General features: G+C 28.0%; 1 protein-coding gene across 1 annotated transcript in view; it reads right to left on the bottom strand.

Moving 5' to 3' along the window:
* LOC117175915 overlaps positions 1 to 5,332 on the bottom strand; it is a 91,952-nt gene extending 86,620 nt beyond the window's left edge. The window contains exon 1 of the mRNA XM_033365762.1: positions 5,235 to 5,332. Within this exon, the coding sequence (XP_033221653.1) occupies positions 5,235 to 5,272 (38 nt within the window). The 5' untranslated portion in view covers positions 5,273 to 5,332. The remainder of the gene's footprint in view (positions 1 to 5,234) is intronic.
* Positions 5,333 to 14,899: the final 9,567 nt, after the last annotated feature.

Below are 14,899 nucleotides of genomic sequence, written 5' to 3'. Positions count from 1 at the left end.
TGAAAATTAAAATTCGAAAATTTTTTCTAAAGCCTCCAGGGGACTTCGTTTTCGCACGAAAAAATTTTATGTGCCCTTATTGCATCCGGACCCACATTTGTGCGCATGCCTTTTAAAATTAAGGATCAAAGCATCGACAACTGTCATTTGGTGATTGTGAATTCTCTTTTGTTAAAGCTCCTTCGGCTTTAACGAACACATTCTCATTACCTATATCATGCTTCGCACTTGATTTCGTCGAAAATGCGAACTTTTCTATATTATGTTCAACACTATTATATCAAATGCATACAATATTTATTTCAGTACCTCGGTCTGGCGCTGTTTATTCAGATATTGCAAAATAAAGTACAAATCTTCTTTTTGACGATTACATTAATATTTTTTTCTTATTTTGCATACAATTTTATTCTTATCCACCATGAAAAATGTATATCATTTCAATAAATTTATATTATTACCATTCATAACATGCATTAGTATTTGAATAAGAGTATTTTTATTGTCCTATTATTATCACTAAAAAATGCGCAGTCTATTAAACTCAAAATTATTATGAAACATTTTACTGCAAGTTGTGGCGTTTTCCCATAAATTCAATTTATTTATATTCAATGTAGAAGTAATTCAGGCGAATAATGTTGCTACTTCGAATGTTATTGTATCTTTTGTGCTTTTTCCAAAAAGTTTATTTTTTTAGTTTTAATATATTTTTATAACTAGAGTTTATAACAAACTTGTGGATACTTTTTGGTTGGACAACTTTTGTCTTTTAATTTTGTTCGTCTCAGGATACGAAATTTTAGTTGATTCATTTTTTTCGTATCTTGCTTAGGTTTACCGCAAAATGGAATTTTTTATTATTTTTTGTATTAACAAAATTTGAATTTTTAACTTTTCGAGAAGATTCGAAAAGTTCTCAAGATAATCTTGTCGGGCTTTCCGAGTACTATAAATAGTCGTACATAGAATTTTTAAATCCTGAAAAAAATAGTCTCGAATATTTTGAAAATGCGCTTACTTTTTGAATCTTCATTCAAAATAGCTGGTTTACAAACTCGTTATTTCTATTTAGGCCTTAGAAAAATGTGCCGAAGCAGAATCCAATCTGAATAATCTTTCGAAAGTTATCGTGTCTACAAACTACAGACAGACAGAAACCTTCGTAGAAATCGTTTTTTCTAACTCAGGGGGTCTTAAAACGTGGAGATTTGATGAAAGCTGACAAAGTGAAATTTTACATAAAACCAATACCTTCTCATTAAAAAGTTGAGAGAAGAACTACTTGAATTTGTATTAATAAATAATCTATTCTCAGAAAACGTTGAAAAGGTTCTTTTTATATAGAATATATACAAGGACTGTTTCATAAGTAGTAGGACTGAATTTCTATAGTTTAGACGGCGCAATAGAGGAACATTCGCCTTCGAGTAATTGCGGAGTAAATATCGCGCGTGAAGTTAAACCCTTTTTGTAGGCTTCTGTCACGATTTAAAAGTTCCATAAGTAGTACCCTATCGAAAATTTTGGATATGAATTCATTCCAAATCACTCCGAATTATTCCGAAATCTGTATCCGAACCAATCCATGCCAAATTTTCAATCCGAACGAATCTAAATTAATGCGAGCTACTGAATTTTTGATACGAATGAATCTGAGTTCAGATTGAATTGGATTCATTCTGATTGAAAATCAGTTTAGATCAATCCGAGTTCGGATTCATTCGGATTGAAAATTGACTTTGAATTGATTCGGTTTGAGTCGGACTTTTAAATAGATTTGGATTGGATCAGATAGGGATTTTGGAATGAATTTCTATTCGTAACATTCACTATACGGGCAGGATGAGTGGAGGGGGATGTCAAGAACCAAATGCATTCTGGAACAGTCGCCTGCGAGCATTTGCGGAGTAAATATCGCGGGAGAAGTAAACCTTTCTGTAGGCTTCAGTCGCGCTCTAAAAATGGACCGCACGCTCAAATACAATGTAAAAGAAATTTTTTGTAAATATCCACTGTGTTTTTTGTAATTGTACCAAGACCTGTAAATTAACTGCGTTCAAAATAGTGAACTTTCATCTGTGAAAGTAAAAACACCACATTAAATCGATGGGTTCTACGAAGAATAGGCTATCTTTCTCTTACCATTAGGAATTAGGCTAACTTCATTATTTATGAAATTTAGGAAACACGTAGAAGTGTTCAAATAAATAAAAATCTTCTAAACTTTCTTATTTTGAAAATTATAGGAGCCTGAATTACATTATAAACTGTAATACAAAATACTGAAATTTTGAATTCGTTGGAAATATTTTTGGAAAAATAATACGTTATTTATTCCCTCTGAAAACTTAGCTAAATGAAGTTAGCCTAATTCTTAACGGGAACGAAAAGATAGCCTTTTCTTCGTAGAACCCATCGAAATTAAATGTTTTTACAAAATCTTCGGAAAGTACCTTTCTGAAAGTAGGAAATAATTGAGTAAAATTATTTCCTATTTTCAGAGCCGTGAATTCCCAAAATTTTGTAAAACTACTATAATGAAAGTGGTGTATTTTAATTTTCTAGTTGAAAGTTCACTATTTTGAACGCAGTTATTTTACAGGTTGTCATAAAGTTACGAAAACGCAATGGATATTTACAAAAAAAATTGTTTACAATGTAGCACTGCACAGTGAAGATTGGTGTTAAACATGGAAAGTCTGCAACCGACACTTTTACTATGAATAAGCAGCCGTACGGAGGATGTAATGAGCAAATAAGCTGTTTTTGACTGGTGCTGCTCGAGCGTGCGGTCCATTTTGAGAACGTGACCTACAAACAAGGTTTAGTTCTCGCGCGATATTTACTCCGCAAATACTCAGAGGCGACAGTTTGAGCATTAATTTGATTCCTTAAATCCTCTACCACCCATCCTTTCTTCGAATGTCTATGTATTTCGCCCTAAAATGTGTTCGAACCAACAAAAAGATAAGCGCTTTTTAAAAAATCTGCCCGCGACGCAGGCATATGCTCATAGCGCGCGTCTCGATAGTTTGAGCACGTCAAGGGCGCGCGACTGTCGGTTCTCGCGCTTCACGCTCGATTATGTATTTACCTCGAGCTACACGCTTGGTCTTTATATTTTCACAAATTCTTGCGCAAACCTTTCAAAATTAAGAATCAAAACATCCACCACTGTAATTTTGTGATTGTGAATTCTCTTTTCTGAAAAGAGCTTAGCTCGAGAGTTTGAGCGTACCAACGGCGCGCGACTGGTGGCTCTCGCACTCCGCGCTCGGTAATTGCATTTCTCGCGCATTCGTGCACAGACCTTTGAAAATCTAAGTTCAACGGATCGACAACTGTAATTTTGTGATTGTGAACTCTCTTTTCTTAAAGCTCTTTCGGCTTTATCGAACACATTCTCATCACGCATCTCGTGCTTTGCACTCGATTTTGTCCAAACTGTCAACTTTTTTACATTATACACAGCACTTTTATATCAAATATAATACATTTTTTATGTTACTCTGCCTGGGATTGTTTATTCAGATATTACAAAATAAAGCACAAATTGTATTTAGAATGATTATTTTAATATTTGTTTCTTACTTTGCTTTAAATAATATTCTAAGCTGCGCTGAAACACGTATTATTTCAATAGATTTATATTATTTAAATTCATAATATGCATAAAAATTGAAACATATTTTCTTTGAATAATGCTAGGAAATTCCGGCTTTTCCAGATTTTCAACTTATTTTCTACTTTCGAGGCAATAATCAATTAAATTGAACAGAAATAATTGTTTAAACAATTTATTATTATTTATAATATTCTTCTAGAATAATGCTAGGAAATGGCGGTTTTTGCGAAATTTTAAACCTGTTTTCAATTTTCGTGGTAAAAATCAATTAAATTGAACAGAAATATTTCTTTAAACAATTTATTATTATTTATAATAATATTCTCTTAGAACACTGCTAGAAAGTTGCTGTTTTTTCTGAAATATTCACATTTTTTCAAATTTTCGCTTAAAGTGAATTAATAATTATTTAAATTTAACCAATACAATTGTAAAAACAAAATATTATTGTTTACATTTATCGTCTATAGTAATTCTAGAATTTTTTTACTTTCCTTTGGTTTTTTAACTGTAAAAAAATAATAAATAAACAATAAATAATCATTTGCTGAAAAATCTCTTTCTTTTTTGTGAATCCATTTTTCTGAAATAAAACAGTTATTTAAAATTTTCTTCAAATTTCCTACATGTATCGTATTAAATATAAATTTTCCTTGAAGAAGTTACTGAAACCCTTTTTGTTCAAATCAATCTCAATATTTATTATTTGCTTCTGATCAAATCGTCTAAGAAAAGCTGATAATTTATGAAGAACTAAAATTTCTAGTAATGTTTGTTAAATTGTATTTGTTAATTTGTTAAATAGTTTTTGTTAAATTTAATTAATTATTATCTAACTAAGTAACAAAAATACAAGGAGTGGAAAATTTGAGAAAAAAAATCAACTATCTAGCATCATTATAAGAGAAGATATTTACAAACAATAAAAACTTGTTCAAACAATTATTTGTGTTAAATTTTATTAATTATTACCACACTATATGTTCAAAGTAGAAAAAAGCTTAAGCTTTCAGAAAAACCGGAACTTTCTAACATTATACAAAGAAAATATTATTAAAAATAAAAAATGGTTTAAATAATTATGTTAACATGAATTAATGATTACCTCATTTTCACTGAAAAGTACAAATTTTTAGACAAAAACGCAACTTTCTAGAATTAAACAAAGAAATATTATTATAATTAATAATAAATTGTTCACACAATTATTTCTGTTAACTATTATTGATTATTGATTCGACCTAACTGGAAAGTTTAAAAATTCGGATAAACCGCGACTTGCTAACTCTAGTATAAGAAAAGATTGTTGAAAACAATAATAACTATTTAAAACCATTCATGTTTATCTAATTATCAGTAGAAAATAGTATGTATTGCAAAGAATTCGTTTACAACAAAAATAATAATTGGCAAAAAAACGTATTTAAAAAAAAATACATGGAACATCATTTACTTTTCAAAAAACAAGACGCATTTTATTTCGTGTGGATTTATTTCGTGTGGCCGATATGAATGAAAATTCGAGAAACAAATTTCGGACCGCCCTAATTTACATTCATTAAAATTCGGAAGTTAAAATTTTTAATACTTTTTTATTTTGACTTACCTTTTGTTGGAACGAATACTGCAGCCGCCGGCCCCCATAATCCAAGTAAATTTAACCACCTTATCCTATTTTGTAAAGATGCTTATTTTTCTATAAATTTTTTTTGTATAATCAACCCGCACGAGTCACGACACGACACTACCGGTAAAATTTTTGGACGATTTTTATCCTAACCTCACTTTTAAATTCGATCAGCATGTCGAAAAATGTATTCGAATTAATTGAATTTGATCGCACTCATTTGCAAAAAAATCGAAATTAAAAACCAGGTTCACGACAAGAAAGCAAACACTATGCAATTAATGATTTCCCGCTTAAATCTTTATGGGGGGAAAATACCAAAATGATAACGATGATAACACACTCCTGGAAAAAAGATCCACATCAAAATATCTTTACTTAACCTCACTTATTTCACTTTCAAATCGATAAGAATATTCAAGAATTTTGTTTAAATGTCAACTTCCAACAAAACTGCAAAATAGTTTTCGAACAACAGAAATGACATGGCGGTTATAAAGTCGAATTTGTTATAAAAACAATACGAATTCAAAAGCTCAGAACACATTCTTTTTCTCCGGAAACCGCACAAATCATTATTTAAAGTGGATCACAATTTGCTCAATTTCAAGAATAATCAATAATATTCACGAAACGCGACGAAAATTCGAGCGATTTTAGTATTTAAAACGGCAAAAACGAACCGAGAATCTGCCGACTTCGTTCGCCAGATCAAGACTAACGGAAGTAGTCAAGACCGTTGGTCAAATGAGATTTTCATATTGATATTATTTAAATTTATTTGATGTTTTTCGAAGAAGAGGGGCCAAATTAAAACAGAAATTATTCAAATTCGTTGATTTTCACTTGCATATCTGTAATTTATTCATCAAGAGGCAGAAAATGCTGTAAAGTTGTGATAAGACACATGCGCGCGCTTCAACGAATAATATCTGCGGGAGAATTTAAATTTAAAACAGTAATTCAGTTGTCCAATTTTGATTGGAAAGCTTTTGAAAATTCTGGGTTATTGATAAATACTGTAATTAAATAAACATCGCCGTTCATTTTTCAAAAATCTGTCTTGAAATGTATCCTCACTCACAGTATTCTTCAACTTTAAACTTCCTTTTTACTTTTGAAACTTTTGAAATTTTATTCTTAAAAATATTCGTCGTAAAAAAAAACTTCGAATGGCAAAAACAATCTGTCATCATTCTTCATAGGCTTATATTTTTGAAAATTAAAAAAAAATCAATTTAAAAATGCGTAAATGTTCCAAATTATATTACTTTAATATAATTTTAAGTTAAAAAAATCAAAATATGAGGATTAATTTTTTTGTTTAAATAAATCCTTTTTAACGTCGAAGTTAAATTATTTTAACTTAGTCAGTTTAAAAATAATAATTGTTCAACTGTTCTTTGAACATAAAAATTTGACACTTTTATTTACAAATGAAAAAATATTTAAATGAATCAATTAGAGTTATAACGTTGAAAATGTAATTTATAATTGTGCATTTTAGAGTAAAATATTGATAAATATTAAAATATTGTTCATGTTTTAATTAGAAAATTTCAAATTGATTGGATTAGAAATGGAATAATTTAGGCTAGAATAATATTTTAATATGATTTTAATTAAATAAAAGCGTTTAATTATGAATCTTTTAATTTAATACTTTGGAACTTTAAGAAATTTATACTAGATTAAAATCCAAATTAAAAATCCTATTTAAGATTTAATTTTTTGTTTGTTTGTTGTGGTCCAAATTTGGTCATTGGATTCTTTTTATTGCTTTTAACAGGAGTTTGCATGAATTTTTGAAATAATTATTTATATTTATATTTATATTAACAGCTGTTCAGTTTTTATTCGAAATTTTTAATTTCAATCGCTTTTAAATTGTAATTTTTAATTAATTAATTTATTTTTTTTAAAAGAAAGTTTAATTTTTGATTTAAAAAAATTTTCGACCAAGTATATTAATCTTATACGAAAAGAACAAACAATTTACAACAAGACTTGATTTTTTATTGAAATAGTTCAACTTTCAAACAAATAGTCGAATTTTCCACCAAATTCTTGAATCCCCAACAAAACCAGATCAATTTTTAATAAAAAAAATTGTAATTTCAACAACAAGAAAGTAAATTTCTACAGAGAAAAATTTTCGACAAAAATACAAATTTCCAACAAAATAGTTGAATTTCCAATTATTGAAAACAATTGTTAAACAAAAATGGAGTGGTTAAATTTTTATAAAAAAATATTCCTTAAAAAATTAAAAACGAATTTAACTTTCCAATCAGGAGTAAATTTCCAACCAAAAAATGTAAATTTTTAACCATAGTTCAATTTTGAACCAAAAAGAGGACATTTCGACCAAGTACATTAATTATTTTTTAGAAAATAATGCGGATTTTTAACAAAATACATGAATTTTTATCAAAATAGTTCAATTTTCAAACAAACATCGAATTTTCAAAAAAATAGTTGTATCCTCGACAAAACCAAATTAATTTTTAACCAAAAAAATTAATTTCTACAGATTGATTTTTGACAAAAAATACAGAATTTCAACAACATAGTTGAATTTTCAACTAGTAAAAACAAATTTTAAACAAAAATGTATTTAAATTTTCAGAAAAAATAATAATTAAAAAAAAAGTTAACACAGAATTTAAATTCCCAACTATAGATGAACCTCCAACCAAAAAATATTAATTTTTAACCATAGTTCAATTTTAAACGAGAAATATTAAATATAAACAAAGTACATTCATTTTTCCGAAAAAGGCGAACTTTCAACAAAATACATTTTTTGCCAATCAAATTATTAAATTTTCAACTACAAAAGATTTTTTTAACCAAAAATCGTATGATAAAATTTTTAAATAGACGAATTTTCAACTAAAGTTGGAAATCTACAACCAAAACAATGATTTATTAACAAAGTATTTTAGAAAAGATGAATTCTCAACAAAAATGTAATACTATTTCAACAAAAAATATTTTTATTTTTAACAAAAAAAAAACAGTTAAATTCAACCGACAGCTAATTAAAAAATAAATAGTTAAATTTTTAAGAAAGAAAGAATTTTCAGTCAATAAATAAAATAATTCCAACAAATACTGAATTTTCCAGCGAAACAGGCGAGATTCCTACAAAACATTTGCATTTTTGAAAATCGAATGTATGAAATTTAAATCAAAATTTTAAATTCTCCATTTTCAATCTGAAACTATGAATTTTTTACTAAAAGAGTTAAATTTAGAATCTCTAAAGACGACATTTCAAGAAAACAGTTGATTTTTCAACCAATAATATTTATTTTTCACATCGTATTTCCACTGTCCATCAAAAAAGATTTTAATTTAAAATATAAAACAGTTTATTGAACTAAAAAAGAAGAAACTTTCAAAAAAAGTTAATTTGCAGATTTCATTTTCAAATGGGAGATATAAAACAACTTCAAGTGTTGAAAAGCCAAACCACTTATTTTAGACATGAAATTTCTAAAATTCCACATTAAAAAAAAAAATTTATTGCCATTTTCCGGATTCCAATTAAGTTAAAGATGAAGGAATTTTGAACTTGAGAAGAAAAAATAATCAATCCTTGATCCTTAGAGAGCAAACTTTGAATCAGAAATGTCAAGATATGAATTTCCAACCAAGCAAATGGCGGGATCAACAGAATATTGTTTGTGGAAATCCCAGAGCGACTACCTCAAATTTAACAGGGCACTCAGTGCACTCAGCAAGTTCATTTACTTTCAGAATCTGGGCGAGTAATTCCATAGACAAAATAAATAGATCGCAAAAATATTAAACAAATTTCAATAATTAAATTTTTAAAAATCCCATTAAATTCATCACGGTTTCTCGCTCTTTCAGAAGATTTCAGAATAATTAAAATAACATTAAAAAGAATTCAAATTAATTGGAAAAAATGCTTTAAAAAAACCATTTGATTTCCGTAAAACTGGAATGAATTTCGTTAATGTTAAGATAAAAGAGAAGAATTCGATCAAATTCATAAAAATTCAAGTTAATTACAAAAAATCACATGAATTGGAACTTGAAAAATCGAAAAAAATGTGATTGGTTGCAATAAATTTTGAGTGAATTTAATGAAATTTAAATGAAATGAGAAGAATTAGATAAATTCATAAAAAATTGAAGCTGAATTAAAAAACCATTCAAGTGAATTGAACACAAATAGAAAATATGGAAAAATTAATTGAATTGTGTAGAATTGAGAGAATTTAGAAGAATTCAAGAGAATTTATAAGAATTTAGGATAAATTAATAAGAATGCAGGGCGAATTTCAAATTAATTGCAAAAAATATTTTAAAATCTCTTCAAATATTCGATGTCCTACACGAAATACCTCATTTCTTGTAAAAAAATTAAAATCCATTTAAATATTAAAACCCCTTAAAATTATTAAACCCCTTGGAAATCCCTCGAAATTGTTTGAATCCCTTTACAATGCCTTGAAATCTTTTTAAATATCCTAAAATATTTCAAACTTCGAAAGACTTTGAACTACTGAAATAAATAAAAAAATTCTACGAATCTTTTAAATTTTCCGAAAATATTTTGAATTCTTTCATTCCTGGAAAACACCTGAGAATCTTTTATAATACACACGAGTATTTAGAATCCTTATAAATCCCATTAAATTACTGAAATAAATAAAAAATTTCTTTGTAATCTTTTAAAATAAACTAAATTATTTTAAATTATCCAAGTCCTTTGACATTTTTTATATCTTTTGAAAATACCAAGGAATCAATTGATCCTCTGGATCAATTAAATTAAAACTTTTAACAATAAAAAAAACGATTGAACTAAGTAGAATAAATTAAATTTAGAGAAATTGAAGTGAATTAAAAAAATTCAAAATAATTCATAAAATTGAAGAGAATTCCACAGAATCTAGGATAAATGAATAAGGAATTCATGATGAATTCTAAATGTCTTCAAATATTTAAAACCCTACAAAATAAAACACTCCACCAGGCTGGCCGTTTTAATCGACAAAATAAATTCCCTGTCATTTCCCGGTTCACAAACATTTTTCAGGATCAATGAAATCAAAAAAATGAAACACTAAAGCTAAAAAAATTTCCACTTGAGGTAATAAAAACTGGGCTGCAAAAGCAAGCGCTCAAAAGTGGAACTGTCAAATTTTGAACTTTTAAAATTGAAAAGTTTTTAATTTAAAAATTTTGAATTCAAATGCTCAATAATTTACGCGTATAAAAATGAAGGTACTAACATTTTTTCAATATAAAAAAATATAAATCCACGTTATTTTCAAAGCTCTAAATTAAAAAATCAATCAATGAACTTTAAAATTATCAAAATTATATAATTTTAAGGAATTTTAAGCTAGAAACATTAAATATTGAAAAATGGAAAAAATTTTAACTGAACACTTTTTAAATTAGATATTCAATTATTCTCTTTTTAAATAGTTTAAAAATTCTTGGAAAGAACATTCTGTAAATTTTAGAAAATTTCTTTAAAATTTGGATGTATAAATAACAATTGAACATTTATTATTTGCAGGCGAAATTTAATTAATTTTATGAGATATGTAGAAGTTTTGAAAAGATTCAAAATTAATGTAAAACTTGAAATTATAGCCCAATATCAAAAAAATGTAGATTTTTGCAGATTTTAAACAAAAAAATTAGAATCTTTTCAAGAACTGTGAAAGGCTTCAAAAGAATAAAAACATTTTTCCAATATTCATAGGAAAATTAAAAATAATTTTTTATTTAAAAAATTATTTTTAGAGAATATTTAAAAAGTTTTTCAAATATTTAAACCAAATTTTCAAAAAAGATTTTAGAAGATTTTAAGAAAATTTTCTAAAATTTGCATGATAATTTTTTATCTTTTTAAAATTCCTAAATATTTCTTAAAATTACTCAATTTTTTCTACAAATGTTCATTTGTAAATTATATATCAAAATTTAAAAATTTCACTTACAAATTAACCATTTTTCAAATACAACAATTAAAATTGTAACGTTCAAAGCTTAAAGGCTCTTCGAAATTTTAACGATTCCAGGCTTTTCATGTCAAAAAATTCAGTTAAAGATTCTTTACTTTCAAATATTTGGTTCCAATTTACTTGTCTTAAGTAAAAATTCAAATAATACTAAATATTCAGAAATTAATTTTTTTTTTTTAATTAAAGATTTTAAGATGAATTGTGCAAAAATGGAATATTTTAGACTGAAACAATATTTTAAATTTAATATAATCCTTTAATTAGGAATATATTATTATGAAGTTATTTTTAAGTTAAAAAATCTTAAATTTTGAACTGATTTAAAATCGTTTTTGTTCACTTTTTATTACTTAAAGTACAGAAAAATTTTAAAAAGTTGTTTATTTATTAAATAACAATATTTTTTATTCAAAATTTTCAAAGTCTTCAAAGTCAAAGTCTTTTATTTTTTATTTGTTTAAGTCTTTAAGAAAGCATTTAAAAATTGTTTAAATTAAAAATGTAAGCTTCAAAATAAAAATTTGAAATGGAAAATTTTAAAAGAAAATTTTTTTTTGAATTGCGCATTGTAAGCTAAATAATAGCATAATTAAAAAACATAACAATTCAACTAATTATTTGAAAAAATTGTTGAAATGAAACGTGGACAGATTTTTCTTTTACAAATTTGTCAAATTTCCGGCGAACAAAAAATTCACTGTCATTTCCCGGTCCTATGATATTTTCTGAAATTATGAAAATTCCATAAAATCATTGAAATCCTCAAAAAAATATTTTAAAAGCTTTAAAATTACTTCAAATTAAAAGCTCATGAAAAAGCCTTAGAACTTTTTAGAATACCCTAAAATCTTAAAAATTCCTTCAAATTATTGAAATATATTCAAAACTTTTCGGAAACTTTATAAATACCCTGAAACATTTCAAAGAATTCAAGATACTTAAAAAAAAGGTACTGACCTGTAATGACCCACGAATTAATTTATTGAAATAAAAGTGACTGATGTGATCTTTTTCATTTTAAAAAGTGACTATCTAATAGCCCTTAATATTTTTTACAGTTAATTCTCTATAATTTTTGCTTTTTCAAAGTGTCTGACTCAAATAGGTTACCCATAGGCTCCAAATATTAAAAATAGGGTACTACTTTAAGGGCCTTATCCTAATATCGGGTTTAAGGGCATGTGACAACAGCTAAATACCTATATTACCGACCTCACTTTTTCAGTTCACTGAATGTTTTTTTGAACCTAAGAACTTTTTTTGTGAATAAAATATCGAGCTGAAACTTTGGAAAATGTAAATTATTTTATCTTTTTTCTGAACCTCGACATTTTTCGAACGTTCCAACTTTTTTTATACATAAAATATCGGTCTCAAACTTTGAGAAATGCAAGAGCCGAAAGAAAACTACGTTTAAGTACAAATCTTAATAATAGAAGATGTAAAAGTCACGCCTACCCCGAAAAGGAAATGGCTTAATGGTGTAATAATAATAAAAAAAAATATTTCAACAATCAATTCCATCGGAATCAGTCGATAGCGTTGTATACGAAAATACCAACCCTGGCGGCCACTAGACGAGGCTCTAGACGGGTTCGTATTTTGGTGTACAGCGTTACCGGCTGATGTTGATAGAATTGATGGTTGAAAATTTTTTTTTTACATCTTTTATTAGTAAGATTTGTACTTAAACGTAGTTTTCTTTCGGCTCTTGCATTTCTCAAATTTTGAGACCGATATTTTATGTATAAAAAAAGTTGGAACGTTCAAAAAATTTCGAGGTTCAGAAAAGAGATAAAATAATTTTCAGTGAAGTTCCTACCAAAATGCAGTACCTAAACGTACTTTATTGTACTCTACTACATTTTCCAAAGTTTCAGCTCAATATTTTATTTATAAAAAAAGTTCTTAGGTTTAAAAAAACATTCAGTGAACTGAAAAAGTGAGGTCGGTAATATAGGTATTTAGCTGTGTCACATGTCCTTAATAGGAGAAATAGGGACCGGTCTGTGATATCCGGAAAAAGGAAAGGAGCCAGAAATCGAGGACAACGAATAACGACTCACTAGTTTAAAGTTTACAATTTTTTCGATTTTTTTTCTTTCGTTTATTTTTTATAATGCACATGTTTCGTGAAAAAATTAAATTCCATGTATGAAATTAGTTTTTAGAGCTTCAAGTTTCGGTACAAAATTCACTGGGCACTTCCGACGCATTCAATCGAAAGAAATTTTGTTCGAAAATTGAACGTCTCCCTGAAGGATTTTTTTGTTTTTATTTTCCTATCGTTCCCCTCATCTCCCTCACTCTCCCTTCATTTTTTTTTACATTTTTTTCAGCTTTTAGTACCTAGTCTCGAGTATCGGCATTGATGGAAACATTTTAATTAATTAATCGACCTAATTGACAATCGCGATCTTCGCGTGGTTGTTACTAATAATTACTGCAATCGATATTCGGAAGCGTTACAAAATTCGTAAGCTGACGTGTAGTAGAAATTTCTTTTATTTTGCACTTTTTTCAAACAGTTCCTCCCTCTCTCTCTCTCTCTCGCACCTGAGAATTGGAAAGACGCCAGAAACGGGCGAACAGACAACGTGTCTTTTCGGTGAAAATATCTTGTATAAATCCGGAATCTGTCCCAGATTTAAAATATAGCTTTCAGAGAAAAACCACTTTGAGCTCACTTATCGGCACTCGAGTAGTCTCGAATTTGTTCCTTTTGTCGGAGACAAAATGACAAACGGATCTGTATTATCAGATTTCAAACAGATTTTCAGAAGATAGTGCGTACTTTGGTATTTTTACTGTTTTTTTTTGTTCTGTCTTATTATAATTGTTTCTTTGCAAACACCACGCGTTGACTTCGACACACTGGCTAACTAATAAGGCCTGGGAACGATTATTTTTATCATTATTTTTCATCCCCGCAAGGCCTCTTTTTCTCGGTCTGCATTTACGTGGATACTGGTAATTAGCCAATTTCTCCCCCGAGTTTACTAACATCGCCTTAAAAGGCCTGGATTTCAGTCGACATATGCATTTTTTTCGCGATTACTTTCCCTCCTCACTTGCATGCTGCGTGCTTGTACATTTTCGCATTTTTTTCTCTCCCTACCGTAAATCCTCTCACGAGAATTCCGCTCTATTATAATCAGCTACAATGCTCCGTAATGGTTACATGCTTATCCTGTTTTAACACAATTAACCCTTATATTATTTCTATTACTCTTTGATATCTTCATTCTTTAATATCTCTAAAAACTTCAACTGTTTCTCTTGAATTTCTTCGGGGGATCCTTCGGTTAAAACAGGGCGGAATCTCGAGAATTCTAAAAGTATTTCGTAACCACACGTTTCTTTTTTTCTCTAAGGTAGTGCCGCTGATACAATTCTCTCACTGCACGATTACTTTCACATACAACGATATTATGCACATCACAAGGACTCAACACGAGGTTTCCATTATCGGCAAACGATCAAATAAGCCAAGCTATTGAAAATTCCGAGGTTGGATCCGACAAGCCGATCCTAGAAACCGATCCCAGAATCTGACCCTAGAAACCAATCCCAGAATCTGATCCTAGAAACCAATCCCAGAATCTGATAATAGAAACCAATCCCAGA

Source organism: Belonocnema kinseyi, chromosome 7, assembly GCF_010883055.1.
Source record: "Belonocnema kinseyi isolate 2016_QV_RU_SX_M_011 chromosome 7, B_treatae_v1, whole genome shotgun sequence".
NCBI classification, from domain to species: Eukaryota; Metazoa; Arthropoda; class Insecta; order Hymenoptera; family Cynipidae; genus Belonocnema; species Belonocnema kinseyi.
Note: the sequence above shows the minus strand (reverse complement) of the source record. Positions and strands in the feature narration are given on the sequence as shown.